This window comes from Ochotona curzoniae, unplaced genomic scaffold (genome assembly GCF_017591425.1).
Source record: "Ochotona curzoniae isolate NIBS_2020 unplaced genomic scaffold, NIBS_Ocur_1.0 contig_50, whole genome shotgun sequence".
In the NCBI taxonomy this organism is placed as follows: domain Eukaryota; kingdom Metazoa; phylum Chordata; class Mammalia; order Lagomorpha; family Ochotonidae; genus Ochotona; species Ochotona curzoniae.
Genome location: NW_024466446.1, coordinates 6,003,460 through 6,023,337, shown reverse-complemented (window position 1 = coordinate 6,023,337; position 19,878 = coordinate 6,003,460). Strand labels below are relative to the sequence as shown.

General features: G+C 44.1%; 1 protein-coding gene across 1 annotated transcript in view; it reads right to left on the bottom strand.

The window, feature by feature from the left end:
- GLDC (glycine decarboxylase) overlaps nt 1-19,878 on the bottom strand; it is a 71,739-nt gene that overhangs the window by 38,137 nt on the left and 13,724 nt on the right. Inside the window, exons 3-8 of the mRNA XM_040988874.1 lie at nt 18,978-19,113; nt 11,596-11,760; nt 7,080-7,157; nt 6,088-6,235; nt 5,478-5,674; nt 3,280-3,376 (exon numbers count right to left, since the gene is read on the bottom strand). Coding sequence (XP_040844808.1) covers nt 3,280-3,376; nt 5,478-5,674; nt 6,088-6,235; nt 7,080-7,157; nt 11,596-11,760; nt 18,978-19,113 — 821 coding nt within the window. The remainder of the gene's footprint in view (nt 1-3,279; nt 3,377-5,477; nt 5,675-6,087; nt 6,236-7,079; nt 7,158-11,595; nt 11,761-18,977; nt 19,114-19,878) is intronic.

The window sequence follows — 19,878 nt, the reverse complement described above, 5'->3', positions numbered from 1 at the left end:
AGAAGCTCACTTCCTGCTTCTTACCTTAAGCTCATACCTCACCTGCTTTTCCACCCTAGAGCCTTCCAGTGGACAACAGCCTTTGAACGAGGTACACTAGTCCAAATTCAGGTGTCAGACTTACCACCGGCCCAGTCAGCAGTCCTTTCCATTTTATTAGTCAGCAATATGGTATCTGATACATAAGATGAGCAGTTCGAGGTCTACCTTTCCTGGCTAATAATCCCAGCAACAATTCACAAAGCAGATACTCTACTGAAAAACAAAGCACTTCGCCACTGGACGATGCTCAACACTGAATTCTATCGTATGTATGATGCATGTATGTATTTTCATGATATGGTTCCTTAGGCTCAGGGATTTACCCTCTACCATCCCCATTCCTGACCCCCACGGTCTCCCCAATTATTATAACAATCGCATATTCCTTCAACAACACAATAGAATGCTGGACTTTCTACCGCTGTATATATCTGCAATGTGATACAACTTAAATAGAAGGATGGACTTGTGGCTGTTGCTGAATCTATTTTGTTAAGTACGCCTGTTCACTGCTAGACTGTTAAAAAAAAAAACACACAACCCTATGAGGCTGTTGCAAAATAAGAAACACTGCCAAAAGACACCAGGAAATGAAGATAAAATAGTCAATGAAGAAAATGAGAAGACATCAGAAAGCACAGAAGTAGATTTTCTCAGACTAAAATTCCTACAGAGCAACACAACAATTAGAATACAGAGGAATTCCAAAACTTCCAGCTGTTGACAGGGCAAGTCTGAGACTCACATGACATGTTAGGCCCACACGCCCACAGCTGTGCTGCTGCAACACGGAGCCCAAGCCCGACCGTCACAGAATACACTGCGGATAACCATCACAACAGCACTGCCGTTTGGTGCACATTCCTTGAAAATCTAGAAGTAATCCTTTCCAGTCTCAGGACTCTATGCCAATGTACTCATCAACAAATTGGTAGGAAATAGAAAATCATTTTTAAAAATACTTGAGGGTTTATAGTAATAAAAAAAAAAGATGAAAAAAAAAACTTGAGAGCGGATGGTGCTGTGGCACAGTGAATAAAGCCACTACCTACAGGTTCTCCACTTCCAACTCAGCTTCTTCCTCATGATCAGGGAAAAGCAACAGAAGATGATCCAGCGTTTGGGCCCCTGTTAGCCATGTGGGAGCTCTGGAAGAAGCTCCTGGCTCCTGGCTTCAGCCTGGACTAGCTCAGGTCATCACAGCTTTTTGGAGAGTAAGCCAGCAGATGAAAAGATTCTCATTCTCTCTTTTCCTCTCTGTAATTCTGCCTTTCACATAAATAAATCTTTAAAAGTGTATAAATGAAAGACACTAGAATAAAAAAAAATTTTTAAAGAAGCAAAGATAGATCAAGAAAAGAAAACTAAAATTTCTTGCAAACTTACAATTTTGGAAAAAAGAAAGATTTATGAGATTGCAGTAACACAGGTGGCAGCTATAAAATGCCATAATGCCATAAAACCACCCCCTGAAAAAAAATTTTTAAATAAAATCAGGCCCTGTGCAATAGCTTAGTGGCTAAAGTCCTCACGTTGCACGTGCCAGGACCCGATATGGATACCCATTCTAATCCTAGCGGCCCCACTTCCCATCCAGCTCCCTGCTTGTGGCCTAGGAAAGCAGTCGAGGACAGCTCAAGGCCTTGGGACCCTGCACCCACGTGGGAGACCCAGCAAGAGACTCCGGGATCCTGCCTTTAGATCGTCGTAGCTTCGGCTATTGTGGTGACTTGGGCAATGAATCAGTGATGGAAGATCTTTCTCTCTGTCTCTCCTTCTGTTTGTATGTCTGACTTTCCAATAAAAATAAATAAAGCTTTTTAAAAAAAAATCAGGATATTTAAGAAAGGTATTAAAAACTAACATTGAAGCTAAACAAGCTCATGAAAAGCTGACAATGCTCAATATCTTTAGCTATTAACGAAATGTAAATCAAAGGCTTAATGAAACATTACTTTATACACACTGGGACGGTAATAAAAATGTAGGGAATAGCAAATGTTTTTGAAAATGCGTAATACCATCACATACTGGGAATGCAACATGCTGTAGTCACTGTGGAACACAGTCCAGAAGTCCCTCAAAGCGTTAGCGGCAGAGTTATCAGACAACCCAGCAATTTCACTTTTATATAAAGAGAGCTGAAAACACACCCATGGGAAAATCTGCATAGCAATCAATGCTCCTAGCACCATCATAGCATTCAGAAGTTTCCAGCGTTGTTCGACGCAGCAATGAAGAAATGGCTTGGGAAGTCCACCACCCAACATCAAAGTGCCTGGATTTGGTCCCAGCACTATTCCCAACTCTCTCTGCAAGTGTACCCTGAGAGGCAGCCAGGGATGGCAGAGGTCCTGGACTGAGTTCCAAGTTCCTGATGAGGCCCAGCACTGGCTCACCACTTGGAGAATGAACCAAATGTGAGATCTCTTTTTGAATGCTTCAGTTCATGTCTCAACTGCTCCATCTCCCATTCAGCTTCCTGCTTATGGCCTGGGAAAGCAGTGGAGGATGGCCCAAAGCCTTGGGACCCTGTACTCAAGTGGGAGACCTGAAAGAAAGTCCTGGCTTCAGATCAGCCCAGCTCTAGCCACTGGAGAATGAACCCTTAGATGGAAGATCTCTATGTCTTTCCTCTCTATAGCTCTTTCAAATAAAAATCAATAAATCTTAAAAAAAAAAAAAGATAATGCAACTTTGTGAACATTAAAGCACTGAACTAGGCTAGGTGTTGTGACACAGTGGGTTATAAGCCTGCCACTGAGTATTGGTTCGAGTCCTGGTGACTACACTTTTCAGTCCTGCTCAGGTAAGCAACGGATAATGGTCAATTAGTTGAGACACCCGTATGAAAACCCTGCCTTCTGGCTTCCTCCTAGCTCAGCTCCAGCTATTGCTTCCATTTGGGGAGGCAACCAGTGGATGCAAAAGATCTCTCATTTAGTGTGTGTGTGTTTTTCTCTGTCATTCAAACAAATACACAAACAAATAAGTAAATAAATACCAAAACCATTGAACTGAATAAAGCGTGAATCTGTCAGTGAGTTACAGCTCCATAAAAATGCTAATGAAATGTAAACCTTCCTTCAATGCTAAAGAGAGTGACTTGCTGGGGTAGAGGCTGAGAGGTGAGAGATTATACAGTCTACCACATCCTGAAGAGTTAGAGCTCTGTAGAAACCTCAGAGATGTTCAGACTTGTTGACAAGTTCACTGACACACGTGCAGCGACGTCACCTGAGCTGTACAAATGTTGCTCGTGGCCTTGTCTCTCCGGATATGTTGCTCTCTTGTCTGAAGGGCAAGACGGTACACTTCTTTCCCGGTGGCATCTCTGGACCAGAAATGAAGATTCCAATTAGCACAGAGATTCACAGCAGCAGGAGTTTCCATACATGCACCTGCTTCCTTCCTTCCCAGCTTGATACGAACTCAACAGGGGAATTCATTACCAAGCTTAACAGAATGAAGCTGATTGAGGATTACGTTTTGTCATGAGTTTCCTGCCAGATGCACAGAAAGGGAGCTATATGGGAGAATACAAGTTCTGTGCTAGAAATGCAAGTTGGTAGGGTAGAACGTAAAAGAATGTTAATAACCCATTCACTTATCTATAATGAAATGTCCTTCCCTAGTATTTGCTTCTCTGCCTCTCTAATAAAGAAAAACAAAATTTTTAGAAATTTGAATAAATACAAGGTTTAGAAATCTTTTTTTTAAAAAAGATTTATTTATTTTTATTGGAAAGTCAGATATACAGAGAGGAAGAAAGACAGAGAAGAAGATCTCCCATCCATTGATTCACTCCCCAAGCAGCTGCCATGGCAGGCGCTGAGCCAATCTGAAACCGGGAGCCAGGAGTCTCTTCTGGGCCTCCCATGTGGGTGCAGGGTCCCAAAGCTTTGGGCCATCCTTGACTGCTTTCCCAGGCCACCAGCAGGGAGCTGGATGGGAGGCAAGGCTGTCAGGATTAGAACCGGTGCCCATATTGGGTCCCGGCATGTGCAAGGTGAGGACTTTAGCCACTAGACCACCATGTCGTGCCCAAGATTTAGCAATCTTAATCATGCCTTTGGATCTATTTTTCAGTAGGTAAGAAAGGCATTGTAAAAATCAGCCGAGAATAAATAATATGCTAAAGTTTCTAACCTCTGCCTCATTTGTTCTAGTGAGGAGATAATATAGAAATTAATATAAGAAATGTCATCAAACTGTTATTTTTACACTAAAAAGCAAGCAGCCTTTCAACAGTACAACACAGGTTGGAGGCCTTTTAAAATGTCACATCACCATTGCTTTCCTAATTGGTTCACTTATGCCATGCTAAATGTATCCAGTAATCCATCTAAGTTCTTCATCTCTCAAAGTTCCTTCATGAAAAGCACTCAAGAAACTACATTTGTAAAGGGGCATTTGATGTAGTGCTTAGACACAACTTGAGCTGCCACCCCAATTCCTGCCCACTGCTAATATAGACCTGGAAGACAGCAGACAATGGCACAGCAGGTGGGTCCTTGGCACCCACGTGGGAGAACGGCTTTGTTCAGCTCTAGCCCCAGCTGTTGTTGCCATTTGTGGAGTGAATCAATCAATGGGAGAGCTGTGTGTCTCTGCTTTTCAAATACATTTATTAAAAAAAAAAAGGAAAGAAATTTGGAAATTACTCAAATGTCCAAGCAGAAAGAGTCTCTAGGAAAAAATATGGATCACATTCCATGGCATGTGCTTTGTAATCCCTTTATATTCCTATTGATTTTATTAAATGTTTATATATTTTGTCTAGTTGAAAGGCAGACCTTGAGAGAGAAAGAATAAAAAGACTTCCATCTGCTGGTTCACTTCCCAAACCTCTGAATCAGGGACATGTATGTCATCAGGCTGATGCTGGGGACTCAGAACTCCATCTTTCATATGGGTGGCAGGGGTCAAGCATTGCAGCCAGCAGTGGTTGCCTCCTGGGTGAATTATCGGCAGCTGACTGGAAGCGGAGTAGCTAGGACTTAGACTGGTGTTCTGGCATAGGAGTGTCTCAAGTGACGGTTTAACCTGCACAGCACCTGTTCTTTATTTATATAACTGCATGATAGCATATTGTTGACAAAGATACTGGCTGGACATAACAAAAACAGACACACACAAAAAAACCCCTAAAACACTCAGTCTCTCAAGGCTTTATTCAACCTAAATAAATTCACTTCTATGACTGTAATACTAATATACTGTAAACTAGACATTAAAGTTTTTCAAACATGTACACATTTACAGTGTTTGAGAAGTACCAGTTCATAATTGAAAGAGATTATCTCTTCTTCCTAAGGAAGTCAAGAAGGGCCAGTTAAACTCAGAGAGAAAAAATAGTAACATATTTTGATCGGGAGAAGGAATAGGGGAAAATAATAACCATAAAAGAAGAGGAAGAACACAAGATGTTTTACCTTGTTACCCCCACCATCCTTCCGGGCATCATTCTCACTAAGTTTTCTTTAACAGCAAAAAATGCAGCATGTGGTCCCCCATAGCCTAGCGGCACTCCAAATCGTTGGGAGTTCCCCAGAGCTACGTCCACCCCAAATTCTCCAGGTGGCTTCAAAATACACAAGGCTAAAAGATCAGTTGCACAGCAGGTCAGGCTCTAGGAAGAAAATAAGGGGAAAGGGGCAGAAGTATTACCTTCCCATCAGAACAGCGGGAAAGTACATGGCAAATGATCTCAACTCTGGGCAAATGGGAGGAGCTGGTTCATATTGTCAGTTCCGTTTGCTCATTTATTTGTTCAAACAGTGTTTGCTGCGGGCCTACCATATGATGGGAGTCAGTGAACTATGCAGGAAGGAGGTGGGCAGAAAAGTATTAACATTCCATGTGATATGGCAAAGGAAGTAGAAGAATAAAGAATGAGAAAGAGAGGAAGGAAAGAAGGGAGGGAGGGAAGAAGGAAGGGAGAGAGGGAGGGAGGGAGGAAGGAAAGAAAAAGAGAAGAGAGGAAGGAAGAGGGGTAGAGGTTGGACAAACCTGCAAGGGTCCCAATCTGGGAAGTTCACTTACTCCAGTCTGATGGGCCCTCTCCACAAGTTCTGTGAAGTCTTCCACCTTCCCTTCTGTGTCTGGGTACTGAAACAACACTCCACTGACATCTTTTTCACTGAAGTCCATTTCATGTGGTAGCTTGAGCTCCACAAGGATTCCTTTGTATCTGGAAAGATGGACAAAGAATCATCATGCTATAACAAGTGAAAACCAAACTAACTCAAGTATCTTTTACAGTGAGACAGCTTTTGTTCTCTCTGCCTTCCCTCAACATCCTGATTGCACTCCACACCACCTGGTCCTCAGTGTTAAAAGGGTCTCACGCCAACTCAAGTGCACCCAACAGCTGATTCTATTCCTGTCTTCGGCGGTTAAAACCTACAGAACTAATACCTACATCAACAGAGCCATCGCCACTTGCACCTGGGACCAGTCTTGGGGGAATGAAAACCCATCAGTAATATGGGCAAGAACTTTCTCAGAATCCTTAAAACATAGTATCAATTCTATATTGGATAACTCCTCTGAGGGGACAGAGATCTGTGCTAAGCAAGGGTGAGAGTGTCCAACTGCTACAAATGAGGAAGCATAGGGTAGTGGCTCAGCCATGTTTCCTTTGCCTGATTATAGCATAAAGTAAACATAATATGCCTTAACCCATAGCAATGACACAAAGGTATTACAATCTCTAACGGTCACAAGGCCCACTGTTCCCCTATTTTTTAAAGTTTCTGAAACATCGTTGAAATAATTTTAACATCTAAAATTCTTTCAACATAGAAACTCAATATAAGTAAGGGCATCTATACCCATTTTATATATATCTGCATATTTCCCCTCATTTCTGACATAATTTACTTAGCAGAGAGAATCTTGCAATAAGGTGATAGGAAAAGCAAAACTCAACAACCCCAACTTAAACCAGATTCACTTCCAATCAATGGAAGTGAAAGAAACAGCAGAGATAAGTATATTCATCTTGAGTTCAAAACACAAATAAAATTAATTACTTGGCTCTAGTCTGGATGACAGCTATTGTCTGTGGGTGGCAGCGAGGGTCAACAAAAAATTTCTTCCTTTTGTTGTGTCTGTTCAAAAGAAAAAACATATTTGAATACGAAATGTAAAGAAATCAGAATATCCTTTAAGAATGCTTACCAAATATGGAAAAAGTGAGCACAGCATAAAAAAATACTGCATCATCAATGATTACTGGCATTTCCTGACTGGAATTTCATTTAAATCCAATTCTCATTTTAACAATCCAGCAAAATCACTCTTAAAATGATTCAAAAGTTAAAAAAAAAAATACACCATGAGAGAAAAGAAAGAGCAATGATGAAGTACAAGTGAAAATTTTAAATTTAACTCTTCTAAATAAAACAGCTTCAGATGTCACTGCCAATGGAGTGCTTTAAGGATGCGTGTTATAACAGGGCCACATGCTTATTGTAGGAGAGGGGTTGAATCTAGGACCCAAGTCCTGGGAATTCTCTACCAGTGGTTTGGAAACCAAAACCCTGTAAGGTAAAAACAGGTCCTATGAAACAGGGAGCAGACAGATCATCTAACAGCTAACTCACTGTTTCCTCTTTGAGAAAGTCCTTGCACCTGCTAAGGACTTTTATTTCAAATTGCTAAGACAACGCACTGTAGAGGCCACGGGGCCTTTCTGTACATCCCCGACCCACCTTACACGGAACTGACATTCTCCAAACAGCACTTCAGAAGGAACTCTGCCTGTTGCTCGGAGGGAATCCAACCTGGCTTCAAACCCCCTGCCTTCAGTGAGGGCAGGCTCAGTCCCTACTCGCTTTATCCTCACACTACTGCCCGCCTTAAATGAAGTCTTTCCTTCTTTAACTAGCTATCTTCTTAAAAACCTTCAAATTCTAAAATGCTAAAACCTAACATCTTTTTTTTTAAGGCAAGACAGAGATGGGAGAGCAGTGAAAGGGTAGGCACAAAAGAGACATGATGAAAATTGGTGAAAAGAGAATATTAACTAGAGAGGTGGAGGGTCATGGGGTTCTTTTATGGCATCTGTGTCTGCAAAACCAAGACAAAAACATGAGGCTACCCCCTAAGAATGTTCAGGAAGCGGAAGGCTCAGCGGCAGCAGACACTTCCTGTTTGATGACTACGTCTGGTTCTCATACTCCCTGCCACCCCCACTCCAAGTCAGTGGACTCCAAGATGGGACTCACAGCGGGCATTCAACAGGCTGGAAGCACACACCTCAGATAGACACATCGCAAATGTGGCAGATTGCTCACCCAGATGAGAATCCCACCAGAAAGTTCACCCTCCAGTACTCTCACAGGAACAATGGTTAACCAGGCACCACGACCCAGAAGCTCTACTTTGAGAATTCAACCCTCAGGAAATAGGCAGAAATTTTGGCAAAGATTTATTACTAAGGAATGTACATGAAGCAGTATTACTAATAGTAAAATGTGGAAATAAACGAAATGGATAATAGAGGTCAGAGGTTAAATAAATGATGGTACTTTCACGCCGTTGTGTACAACCATGCACCAGATCTTGCATTCTAAAAAAAAAAAAAAAAAAAACTGATGAAATAGTAAAATTTTATAAAATGGGAGGCGGAGCAAGCTATAAGCATGAACTGTAACCCAGGAACACTTGACGTGAAACAGCAATTGTGTATGAGAATTTCATATTACCTTGTAGATTGTCAGTTCCTGCCCGGCATCCCCTCCCTGTTAGCAGAGCCCATAACTATGTGGTCACCTAAAACCTCCCACTTCTGGGAGGGCCGTTGGGTGCGGCAGTGACACACCCCATATGCAAGTGTCCGCTTTGGGTACTAGCTCATCTGCTTCTTTCTACCCTTCCAGTAAAATTTAGGAAAAAAAATTTAACTTTGTTTGCCCAGGTCACCTGTAAGGAGGAGTGGCCAATGAAGCGTAAGTGAAAGCTGTTGAGTGAGGGCTTCCAAGACACTTTTCTAGCTTTACCCAGCTAGAAATCCTCTCTACCATTTGCCATTTTGGCTTCCTGAGGGCAGAGGTCCTGGCTAGAGCGCCAGCAGTTATCGCATATCTGTGGGAATGGAAACCTTTTTAGATAGCAGAGAAAGGGGCTAGTCTCGTGGCACAGAGGGTTAGGCACCTGCAGGTTCCAGTCCTGGCTGTTCCACTTCTGATCCCATCCCCTACTTGTGTGCCTGGAGAAGGAACAAAACCCTAGTGTTAAGGCTCCTGCCACACACGGCAGTCATTGTAGCCACTTGGGGGAGTGAACCAGCAGAGGAGTAATCTCTCTTTCCCGCTCTCTGTAGCTGCCTTTCAAATAAATTTAATAAACACTTTTAAAAAAATTATTGGATCTGTCAGTATTCTTTTTTCAGATTTATTTTTATTGGAAGGTTACATATACAGAGAGGAAGAGAGACAAAGAGGAAGATCTTCCATCCATTGATTCATTCCTCAAGCGGCCACAATGGCCGAAGCTGTGCCGATCCAAAGCCAGGAGCCAGGAGCCTCTTCTGGGTCTCCCGGCAGGTGCAGAGTCCCAAGGCTTTGGTCAGTCCTCTACTGCTTTCCCAGGCCACAAGCAGGGAGCTGGATAGGAAGCGGGGCCCATATGGGATCCTGGCGCATGCTGGGGGAGAACTTTAGCTACTAGGCTACTGTGCTGGGCCCTAAATAATAAACATTTAAAGATGCCAGAAAGAGAACATGCAAGAGCGAGCATGGGCCCTGGATAAGATCTTTGGGTTGGAATAACACCCCTGAAGTCAATATTATCTCAAGCTTTAACATTATATAAGAAAGGAAAAAGTGCTTTTCTTGTACAATGCTAAGCAATAATGGCTTTTTTATTTACTTATTTTAACATACTTATTTCTTTGAAATGCAGAATGACAGAGAGGAACAGTGAGCTAGAGGGAGGGAGATAATGGGAGAGAAAGACAAAGAGATCTGCCACTTACTTGCTCGTGCCCCACATGCCCCCATCAGCTGGGGTGGACCAGCCAAAGCCAGGACAAGGAACGCCATCAGATCTTCCACGTGGTGGCAAGGGACCCAAGCGCTTGGGCCATCTCGGTGACTCCAGGCGCATTAGTAGGAGGCTAGATCAGAAGCAGAGTAACCCAAGGCCAAACAAGGCATTCTGCTCGGAGACGTGGGCAGCTCAACCGGGCGCACCACAACGCCCGCCCCAAAGGCAATAACTCTTTGTTTTTAATTTATTTAGTTATCTGAAAGGCAGAATGACAGAGAGGAGACTGAGAGACCCGCCACCTGCTGGTTCACTCCTGAAATGGCTGCAAAAGGCCAGGCCACTCTGAAGCCAGGAGCCTATAACTCCATTTGGGTCCCCCACATGGCTGGCAGGTGCCCAGGCACTGGGGCCATCTTCTCAGGAACATGAGCAGAAGAACAGCAGCCTGGACTCGACACGGTGTTTCTAGGGAATGCTGGTGTGGTAGGCAGCCACCTCACGTGACGGGAATTAGTCTGCTGTGTTTCAATGTCAGTCTCCCCCAGAAGTAGCTTTTTAAACACCATTTGCTATTTCAGAAAAATACATATATATATGTGTGTATATATATATATATATATAAAACACATTTATTTATTTCTGTTGGAAAGTCAGAATTACAGAGAGAAGGAAAGGCGGAGAGAAAAATCTTCAATCTGGGCCCAGTGCAATAGCCTAGCAGCTAAAGTCCTCACCTTGCACGCGCCGGGATCCCACAGGGGAGCCTGTTCTAACCCCGACAGCTTCACTTCCCATTCAGCTCCCTGACTGAGGCCTAGGAAAGCAGTCGAGGGCGGCCCAAAACCTTGAGACCCTGCACCCACGTGGAAGATCCAGAGGAGGCTCCTGACACCTGGCTTCAGATCAGCATACCTCTGACTTTGTGGCCGCTTGGGGAGTGAATCAACGAACGGATGATCCACCTCTTGGTCTCTCCTCTCTGTATATCTGACTTTCCAATAAAAACAAAATAAGTCATAAAAAAAAAAAGAAAGAAAAGGCAACAATAAATAAATAAATAAATAAATAAATATATATATATATATATATATAAAATCTTCCATCTGTTAATCGACTCCCCAAGTGGCCACAACAGCCAGAGCTGTCCCAGTCTGAAGCCAGGAGCCAGGAGTTTTTTTCAGGTCTCCCATGTGGGTGCAGGGTCCCAAGGCTTTGGACCGTCCTTGACTGCTTTCCCCGGCCACAAGCAGGGAGCTGGATGGGAAGTGGAGCAGCCAGGACAAGAACCAGTACCTATATGGGATGCCGGCACACGTAAGGCAACAACTTTAACCACTAGGCTACCTCACCTGCCTCCCTCTATATATTTTATATTTGAGCTGCAATAGACAAAATGTTTCTTTTACACACAAGGCCCTCTGTTGATGTGTTTGTGCACGAATGTACACATGCAGGTGTGGCCAATCACTGGGCAGTGTGGGGGACAGTGGGTCTGTCCACACAGCAGGAGATGACACCACTCACGCAGAGGGCACCTCAGGCAGAGCCTCTTACCTGTAGCACAGCTGCATCGCTTCAGCAGCCGCCGTGGCCTCATCCAGCAGGGAGGCGTTGGCCGTGTCCATGCCCGTCATGTCACACACCATGGTCTGGTAGTTGAGTAAGCTCTCCAGCCTGCCCTGAGATATCTCTGGTTGGTACGGAGTGTACTGGGTGATCCTGTGAGGGAAAGCAAAAGGCTCTGCCCAGGCTGTGCCACCACTATGCAGAAAACCACCACCACGCCTGCGATTTGGAACTCGGTTCCAGAAACTCAGCTTTATCCTCCTGAGAATTACAGAGCATACCCGGCAGTGTCCCTTTAAGAAAGCTCAGAACTGAATCGCACTAACATTACCTTTATTCTTATGTTTTACCCCTCTGCATTTTTCAAATCTTACACTGCTATTTTAGTTATTTCATTATGCATATGTGTATCTTCTAGTGTAAACTGGTTTTTAAAATCCCCTGGAGTCTGGGTATGATATTATAAGTACAAATTTCACTTCCTATTCTCTCTCCTCTAGACAAAAAAAAAAAACACTGTTCACAGCTCTCAATAGGAAATTATCTAAGAATCTAATATCTAATTCGCCAAGTCTTTTAAAAAAAATCTTACATAAACCAAAAGTTCTATGAACTCCCCAAGAAATTAACAGGGTCTGTTTGAGAATTCTCACTGCCCAGTTCCCAAGAGCCTACGACAGTGAACTCCACAGCTATCTAAATGCAGGATACAATCAGAAGGCAGACTAGGCGCGCATGGTGACTTACAGCCTTCAGACATTAGGCACGGATGTGGCTTCAGCCGTGAGTTAACCTGGATTCTTTATCCTTCGCTTCATTCCCTCATTCACTCACCCATCCTCCAAATACCGACTCCCTACAAAGTGCCAGCCACTACTATGGATTCATAACCAAGAGCTCCTAGTCTCAAGTGTGTATTGAAGAGGAAAAGAAAAGGCAACAAAGAAATGAATCTAGACCCACAAATGTTTTAAAGAAACTGAGTCACAGGATAGAGCATGACTCAAGATTTGTGAAAGAATGAAAACCTTTCCATCCAAAAATCAAAGTCACTTTGTGACTGTGGGTCAAATCTAGGTCCACGCCTTTGCACAGAATGACAATGGTCACATCTCTATTGTTTTTGTACTTTCCAGCCAAAAGAGGTATAAGAAAACGTTTCAGCTGATTTGATTGCTTTGTTTTGCTTTTCACTTGTTCAGACCTTTTCCATTCCTATTCTGGAAATCATGTTCAGGATATCTCCACTCATCTCCCTTCTTTCAAAATAGACTTTGAAATCAGTATCATTTTATCCCTGCTGTTTGAGTTTCCTTTAACATTTATCTTGAAAGCAGAGAGGAAGAGAAGGTCTATTGGCAGGTGGTACAATGTCAGAACTTTACCTGAAACGTTTATTAATATAGCAGTGTGTGTGCGTCTACATATGGCAGAATAAAGTTTTGCTTTCATTAACTTCTTGGGCAAACTGGCCTAGCAACTGTAAGCTAGCTTGGCAGATTCTAAGTGAGCGGTGAACTGGAATGAATGAGGACACAATGCTTGGTGCAGGCAAATACAATCGGGATCAGCAGAAACGGGGCCATCAAAAAGGCACAGACAATGGGCAGCTGTGATCTCAGATCAGGCAAGACCTTCACACACGACTTGTCACCAGGAAGACGGACGCAGCACTACTCCTGTCATACGCAGTGACTGTGTGACTCACATGCGGCTTCCTTTGGTTCAGAATCCGGCTACGACACAGACACACACACAATCAGCTGTGTACTGATTGTTATAATCTAAACAGGAAAGATGCAGCATATCCACAAAGACAACACGAAGACAGAAAGCAATGCTCTAGCACGTTGAGGCTGCAAATGGCACTTGCACACGCTGCGTTACAACAACACCAGCCCTGCATATGTTTTAAAACTTACCATACAATTAATATTTTCAATGACCCAAAAGCTTCTCTTGAAAAGCATTCCTTCTCCTTTTTGGTCTCCCAGGTTTTATTTTTTAAAGATTTATTTGTTTATTTATTTACTTATTTATCAGAAATGCAGAGGGTCACAGGCAAAGAGACACAGATCTCCCGTTGACTGGTTCACTCCCTAAATGCCTTCAACAGACAGGGCTGGGCCAGGTGGAAGCCAGGCCCCAGGAGGACAGCAAGGCGTCACCAGGATCACAGCACCCCGAGCCCCCAGGCCTTCTGCTGCTGCTTTCCCAGTCGCGGTTGCAGCTGAGACTTGAACTGGTGCCCTGGCATAACGTGCCCACGTCCCAAGTGGTGCCATGACACTGCCATAGTGACATTTCCCAGAGGATTTGCTGTTACACTTGAGTATTATTAGATAGCTCTAATTTAAAATAACTTTCTTCTGCAAATTCATCATCTTCTGTCTAACCTGCTCTTTCCCCAACTAGGCTTCAGTTTTTCTTCCTGAAATTTTTTCAGAGCCATACTACTTCTGAAAATGTTAGTCCTAATGTTAAAAAAAAATTTAGCCCCAAATAACTATAGATTTCCGCTGACTTTCCCCATAAAGTCCATCCTTTTCTTCATTGTTTTCCTTGTCCCATGTGATGCTTAAAATAGGAAACACCTAATACTTGAAGTTTAAAAGTATGTACTTGATTCCTCTGCTCACATACCCCTAATGGATCCCTATTAACCACAGAAAAAGTCCCAAACTTCCAAGCTCAGTCCCTCATCTCAGACTGTGCTGTCCACTTGATGCAAAAGAACCAACACTCTGCTGTTTAATGTTCCACTCCTTTCTTGTTCAACATTCTTCTTATTCAATCCACTCATGCATTCAAGATTAGGGTAACGCCAATTAGCACTGCCAATGGCAGAGAACTTTAAAAATGCTGTTTGGTGGCATAAGTTTGGCTCAGGGATTAAAATTGCACTTTGGATGCCAAACATCGCAACCTGGAATGCCCCAGTTCAAGCACCAGTTGCACTTCCAATTCTGCTTCCTGCTAAAGTGCATCTGGGGAGGTGGCAATGATGGCTCAAGTACTTAGGGTCCCTGCTATGTTCTTGGGGGTCAGGCCTTGAGTTTTGGGCTCCTGGCTTCAGTGTGGACCAGAGCGCATGTGCAGAGTCACTCAGTGGATGGAACATCCACTAAAAGCACAATCCTGTCTAATTGTAAACTTTTCAAGTCCATGGCTTTTTGTTTTAATACTACTGAAACAAACCAGGAATTAATGCTCTTATAAATGATCTAGGAATAAAAGCATTTAACAGAGTGGTTCCGGTATCTGTCCCACTTTGGAGTATCTGGATTCGCTAGCCAATTCTGCCTATGATTCAGTCTTCAAGTAATTACATTCCTACCATTCATGTGGGAGACCTAGATCAAGTTCCCAGCTGAGCTCCAACCATTGTGGACAACTGGGGAGTAAACCAGCTTCTGAAAACACTCTATTACATTAATTAAAAAAAAATAATAATAGGGCCCGGCGCAGTGGCGCAGTGGTTAAGGTCCTCGCCTTGCACGCCCAGGATCCCATTTGGGCGCTGGTTCTAATCCCAGCAGCCCCGCTTCCCTTCCAGCTCCCTGCCTGTGGCCCGGGAAAGCAGTCGAGGACGGCCCAAGGCTTTGGGACCCTGCACCCACGTGGGAGACCCAGAAGAGGCTCCTGGCTTTGGATTGGCATAGTATCGGCCCGTTGCGCTCACTTGGGGAGTGAATCATCGGATGGAAGATCTTCCTCTCTGTCTCTGCTCTCTGTATATCCGCCTTTCCAATAAAAAAAATAATAAAAATAAATCCTTTTTTTTTAAAGATTTATTTTATTTTTATTGGAAAGGCGGATCCTCCGTCCAATGATTCACTCCCCAAGTGAGCGCAACGGTCTATGCTATGCCGATCCGAAGCCAGGAGCCTCTTCCGGGTCTCCCACACGGGTGCAGGGTCCCAAAGCTTTGGGCCATCCTCGACTGCTTTCCCAGGCCACAAGCAGGGAGCTGCATGGGAAGCGGGGCTGCCGGGATTAGAACCGGCACCCATATGGGATCCTGGGGGTGCAAGGCGAGGACCTTAACCACTGCGCCACCACGCCGGGCCCAATAAAAATAAATCTTTTAAAAATAATAATAATAATTATACAGAGGTTGGCATCATGGCTTAACAGAATAATCCTCCACCTGCAGGTGCTTGTATCCCCTATGGGTGCTGCTTATAGTACCGGCTGCTTCACTTCCCATCCAGCTCACTACTTATAGGCCGAGAAAGTAGTGGAGGATGACCCAAGTCCTCGGGTTCCTGCACCTGTGTGGGAGACCTGATGATGCTCCTGACTTCGGAATGGTTCAGCTCTGCTGTTGCGGCCACTTGGAGAGTAAACTAGTAGATGGAAGATCTTTCTCTTTGTCTCTCCTTCTACCTTTCAAATGATAAATATGTAAATCTTTCTAATTTTTAAGAACAGTAGTCTATGAAAATATCTCTTAGATCAGTGAGTCTTAGATCCAAGGAGAATAAATAAGTCCTTGTTTTAGGAGAAAAAAATCCACCAAATAGCCTGTTGTCATGAATATGAATTTGCTTGCCTTAATTAGATAAGGCAAAATGAGAAAAAGAAAACCATGTCTGTGACCCTTCAAGTCTTTGTTCCAACAGTCTGAGTCAATGGTTCTGTTTTCAAATGTATTTTTATAGGAAAAGATCTGTGTATCCAGCAAGGCGTTGGTTTCATGTCAGATACGATACTTGACATATTCTGCATGTTATGAACATTGATTTCAGAATAATCATTGACTCTATCATCTTGGCTGTGACTTCCCTTTAGAATTGGAAAGGAAGGAGGTCGCAGGGATTTGCAGTAAGACAAACACCTCAAGAGAGTCTCTTGTTTCAATCCTGCTGATAAACTTACACAAAATAGAAACAGAGAGAATATAGAGATTCTGATATTAGTCACTGATGTTGATCCTGGGCAGGGCCTTGCAGAATCATTCATGGAGCTGATGTAAATCTCTTGCCGAGAGCCCCCCATGTCTGTATTCCTTCCAGGCTATGCTGCCATTTGTTTTCGCCTCACGTCACCGGAATTTGTTGGTTCCATCTCTATGGCAACTATTCAGACGGATGACAATATGAAATCTCCCACCCCGTGTGTGCAGCCCTCCCTATCAGCAAGGCAGGGTGCAGTGACCACTGTCGGGTGGAGATGAGCTTTCGGGGACAGAAAGAGGCAGGGAGACGTGCCCCAGAACAGGAAGTTACAAAGCCAACACCGTCTCCCTCTTCATAGGTTGTCCGCTCCTAATGTAAATGAACGCATTTGCTCAAAGTCAAGAAGAAATATTTCAAATATTCTGCATGGCCACCTCCAGCAGAGATGAACGGTCAGTATTTTGATGGTCGAGCGCTGCGGCCTTTTCTTGTACCTCTGAGGCTTCTGAAGCCTCGGAGAGAGACAGGTAATGGCCTCTGAAATCAACTTCAATGTTCATCACTCCAATTTTTACTAGTACCACAGTGGAAACGAAGCCTTGAGCAACGTAACGCATTCACACAGATACCCAAAGCAGAAAACCTCGCTTTATTAACGAGGGGATGCAAGCATAGTGAAAGTGAAAGTTCTGGGGAGCAGTTCTGATGACACGCACGACAAAAGTGACTCCTGCAAGCACACCAGTAACCGCAGGCAGGACGAGGCACGCTCACCCCCACGACTGCATTTCCAGTCATGAGAAAGCACACAGAATATGCCAAATGCTTCCCGAAGTCTAAGGGTTTATTTCTTTATGTGTTGGGAACATGTGCTGCAGTTGATGCTTATACGTGTTCATCTGAAAGAGAAATCTCTGCATCGGAATGACCTGCGGATTGCAGACACTCCCATCATACCAGCCCTGCTAGAAATTAAAGTTATATCTTACCAAAACTGGTTTCTCACACACACACCATACCTAGGAATTAATCGTTCCCACCCCCGCCCCCCACTTCAGTTTGGTTTGAAACTTCTCTATAATTTTAAAGTCCAGTATATATATTTTTTAAAAAAGTTCCTTTTTAGACTAAGGCATCATTTGAAATAAAGTTTCCACTCAGATTCTGCCGTACAAACCAGCACTAGCTGAAAAAGGAGGGAATGAGCAGCTGGGCCTTCACTGCTTCTCACACGTTACCAGCTCACGGACTGCCCTTCCCTGTCCTAAGACACTTGGTAAGCCATGGCATCTGTATACCAAGGGGTACCCAGAGTGCCCCTCCTGCATCATTGGACCTCTAGCTGGTTCCTTCTATCACACAGTAGACAGCAATGCAGAACAACAACCCAGCATGGAAACGGCCAGGGCTTTTCCCTGGAATGCAGAAGCATTCTCAGTTGTGTTCCAACTCCAGAGGCCTGGAGCGGCCCGGAGGCCCGGCCACCCCCAACTCCAGAGGCCTGGAGCGGTCCGGAGGCCCGGCCACCCCCAACTCCAGAGGCCTGGAGCGGTCCGGAGGCCCGGCCATTTGGATGGAACGGCCAGCACGTGCGCGCACGCATGCAAACCTTGCGGCAGAATAGCTCATCTGATTGGAGAGCCGAGAGCAAGGCAGTGCGCCTGGTAGCTCAGATTCTTCTCTACGAGAACACGTGTTCGCTCAATAAACTGCCGCTTACAAAGATGGCATTATGCTTTCTACTCACCGGATATAATGTGCTCTTTTTTCAGTAGGTTGCGGACCCAGAATATGAGGAGGAGGGAAGGGACATGTTTCTCTGTCACCTTAAAGTTCTGACCGTACACAAAATATTCTCTTTTAGATCCCTAAATGGGTCGAGTTAGCACCGATATAGGCTCTAATCCTGGGGTCACCAAAAAGCAACAAGATCCTAAACCTGTCCACTTGCAGAACTGACATCATGTTCAAACAGAGTGCCGAGATTTAATTAGAGAAAGATGTTGCCCGCATTGGTCATTTCGAGTACTCAAAGAATATAACGAATAAAAGTGGAGAAAGAAGCTTCTGTTTTCTCAAGATTTGAACAAGGAAAATTCCCTGCGTCAGGCAGTTCTAGATGTTACAGAGACAGCCTCTGGGGGGGTTGGATATCAACTGGGTTCAAGAATCCAAAGGTGGGGGATGGGAAAGCTGATGCAAATCCCTGTACACCTGTTCTTTAAGCAGGAGCTGTTTTACAGAGCAGCATTATGGCCGCTGCCTGTGATGCAGGCATTTCTACAAGCACCGCTTAGGGCCCTGACCAGCTCTCTGCCAACACACCAGGCAAAGCAGCCCAAGATGGCCCGAGAGCGTGGGCTCCTGCGCCCATGGCCATGGCTCCTGGCTCTGGGCCAGGCCGCTGCAGCCGACCAGGCAGTGAACCAGCTCTCTCAGCAAACCTTTCAGAACAAAAGAATACTCTACCATCCTGAGTTCTCCAGCAAGTTGCGCAAAATCGTCTGGGGCACTGAGCAGTTATAATAGCCCATGCCGATATACGATCTCCAGATCAGATTTTTCTTTGAAATAGCTCGCAGAGTTGAAAGGATTTCATTTTCACCTGAATGGGGGAAAGAGAGAAACGTTATAACAGAAAATGTCCCGGAATAGATATACATATCACAATTTTTTCTGGGTTTTGTTGTTTTTCTTGCTTTGCCAGAATTATTCCAGTCTAACACTTGCTTCACATGAGGTTTCTTCTGCTTCCTTCACATTTATAATGTATCTAAACTCTGTCTTACGCTGATTAAAATATCGCCTTTTCTTTTCACGCTGTCTTAGACTTTCTGGAATCAGACAAGGTTTCAGTCTTCAATAACAGAATCAACATTTCTTCCAAGATGATTCTATGAAGTCAGACATATTCCCTTTGTGTTACTGGAAAGCTATAAAGCCTGTCATACATATATAAAAAAAAAACAGGGGCCTGCACAATGATGCAGCAAGCTAATCCTTTGCCTGTGGCACCAGCATCCTGTACGGGTGCTGGTTCAAGTCCTGCCTGCTCCACTTCCCATCCAGCTTCCTGCTTATGGCCTGGGAAAGCATTAGAGGATGGCTCAAAACATTGGGAACCCACACCCTTATGTGATCCAGGAGCTCCTGGACCCTGGCTCCTGGCTCTGGATCGGCTCAGCTCTGGCCATTGTGGCCATTGCAGCCATGTGGGGAGTGAGCCACCAGATGAAGGATCTTTCTCTCTGTCTTGCCTTCTCTACATAAATCTGATGTCCATTTCCAACAAAAATAAACAAATCGTTTAGAAATACATTAGTTGTAATAAAAAGAACACACGAGGTTTTAGCCAGCATTCCCTTTAAGG